This window comes from Carlito syrichta, unplaced genomic scaffold, assembly GCF_000164805.1.
Source record: "Carlito syrichta isolate Samal-C Ts95f unplaced genomic scaffold, Tarsius_syrichta-2.0.1 Scaffold288059, whole genome shotgun sequence".
Taxonomy (NCBI): domain Eukaryota; kingdom Metazoa; phylum Chordata; class Mammalia; order Primates; family Tarsiidae; genus Carlito; species Carlito syrichta.
In genome coordinates, this window is record NW_007232155.1 from 50604 (window position 1) to 52419 (window position 1816).

A 1816-nucleotide genomic window follows, 5' to 3' on the forward strand; every position below is an offset into this window, starting at 1 on the left:
GCCGGAGCCCAGCAGGTCGAGGCTGCAGTGGCCGGGAGCGGGCACTGCACTCCAGTCTGGGCAACCGAGTGAGACTCCAACTCAAAAAATAAACAAATAAACAAATAAATAAAAAATCAGCTGGGCGTGGTAGCGCGCGCCTGTAGTTCCAGCTACTCGGAAGGCTGAGGCGGAAGGATCGCTGGGGCCCAGCAAGTCGAGGCTGTGGTGGCCAGGTGCGGCCGCTGCACTCCAGTCTGGGCGATGGAGTGAGACTCTGACTCAAAAACAAAACAAAACAAAACAAAACAAAAAACCAAAGGAGACTTCTGGAGGAGAGCAAGGCTGGGGTCAAGAACACTCAGAGGCCCGGCCCGGAACGGGGGCCGAGGGGGTGGAAAGCCCGTGGACCTCAGGGGGAGAATCGGGTGGACACCGGGGCCACTCCCAGGCCTGGGGGATGGCCGGACAAAGAAGGAAGACAGAAGCGCCGCCGTCGTCTGGCTTCAAATGCTGCCTCTGAGGAGTCTGGGAAGGGGGCATGGGAAGAGAGGAGCCCCGTTGGCCGAGGACGGCATCCTTGGTTGAGAGAAGAGGTGTCTGGCAGGAGGGAGGCACAGAAATGCTCAGCTTCCAGAGGAGAGAAAATCTGGGCAAAATGACTCAGTGCCGTGACAGCGGAGAAGAGTGGCAGGCGTGAGGGGAGGGGACAGAACTCGGGGTCTCGGGCTCTGTGAGGCAGTGTGGGAAATAATTACACTGGGATTCCATCCCGGTCTCAGGGAAAGTATCGGAGCTCAAGAAAGGAAAAGGGAGATTCAAACCGAGCCCAAATTTCCCTCCGCCCGGCCCTAAATCCTCTGGCTTCCCCCTCCCACTCTCTCTCCTCTAGCTCAGGGCTAGTCCGAGTTCGCGGCAGACTTGGCGGTGGGGAGCCCGTCCTTGGCGGCCCACCCGGCTGCTCACCTTGAAGTAGTTCCCCGTGGGGTCGAGGCACCCACACTGGGTGCGGGGGACACACTCGAGGCCACTGAGGACGAAGCCAGGGTTGCACTCGCAGCCCTCCACGCACCGGTCTGGGCAGAACGTGCCGGAGAACCCTGAACGGCAGGTGTCAGGGCATGGCTTGGCACACAGCGAGTACCTGCTGTTGGGTGGGCAGGCCAGAGCTGGTGGAGGGAGACGCTCGGGTGAGGAGGACATCGACAGACCATGAGGGAGAAAAGGGAGGGACGCGTTCGAAGGCCCCAGCTCGAGGCTCCCAGCCAGTCTTGAGAAGAGAGAGTGACGGCGAGGGGGTGACCGAGCAGCCCGCTGGCCACCTGGGCCTGCCCGGTCAGCCTCCTGGAGGCCGAGCAAGTTCCCTGGAGCAAGCTCCCTGCGCGAAGCACCTGAGATGCTAACACAGACCCGCCATGGGAGCAGAGGGATCATGGGAAGAACAGCCCCCGACAGCACTGCTGTGCAGACACGCCCCAGGTGAGCACCCGGGGCAAAGGCCTGCAGGGGAGTGGGGACTGCAGGTGGCGTCTGATCTAGGGGATGGGCTTGCCCTAAAACAGCTTTCCCAGAGAGCTGGGCCACACCAGGGGCTGGGCGGCAGCCACAGTTCCTCCCTCCCCATGCCCCCACCTCGGGTCTGTACCGTGTGCACGAGACCAATGACCTGGACCACACAGAAATATCTGCCCGTGCCCTGCCCGGCCTCAGGTAGCCAAGGAGCCTTTCTTTCTTTCTTTTTTTTTTGAGTTGGCATCTCACTCTGTCACCCAGACTAGAGCGCAATGGCCGCTCCCGGCCACCGCAGCCTCGACCTGCTGGGCTCCAGCGATCCTTC

At 61.5% G+C, this 1816-nt stretch overlaps 1 protein-coding gene across 1 annotated transcript in view; it reads right to left on the reverse strand.

The window, feature by feature from the left end:
• Window positions 1–1816, reverse strand: part of ZAN (zonadhesin) — a 40212-nt gene that overhangs the window by 20958 nt on the left and 17438 nt on the right. Inside the window, 1 exon segment of the mRNA XM_008053323.1 lies at window positions 946–1148. Coding sequence (XP_008051514.1) covers window positions 946–1148 — 203 coding nt within the window.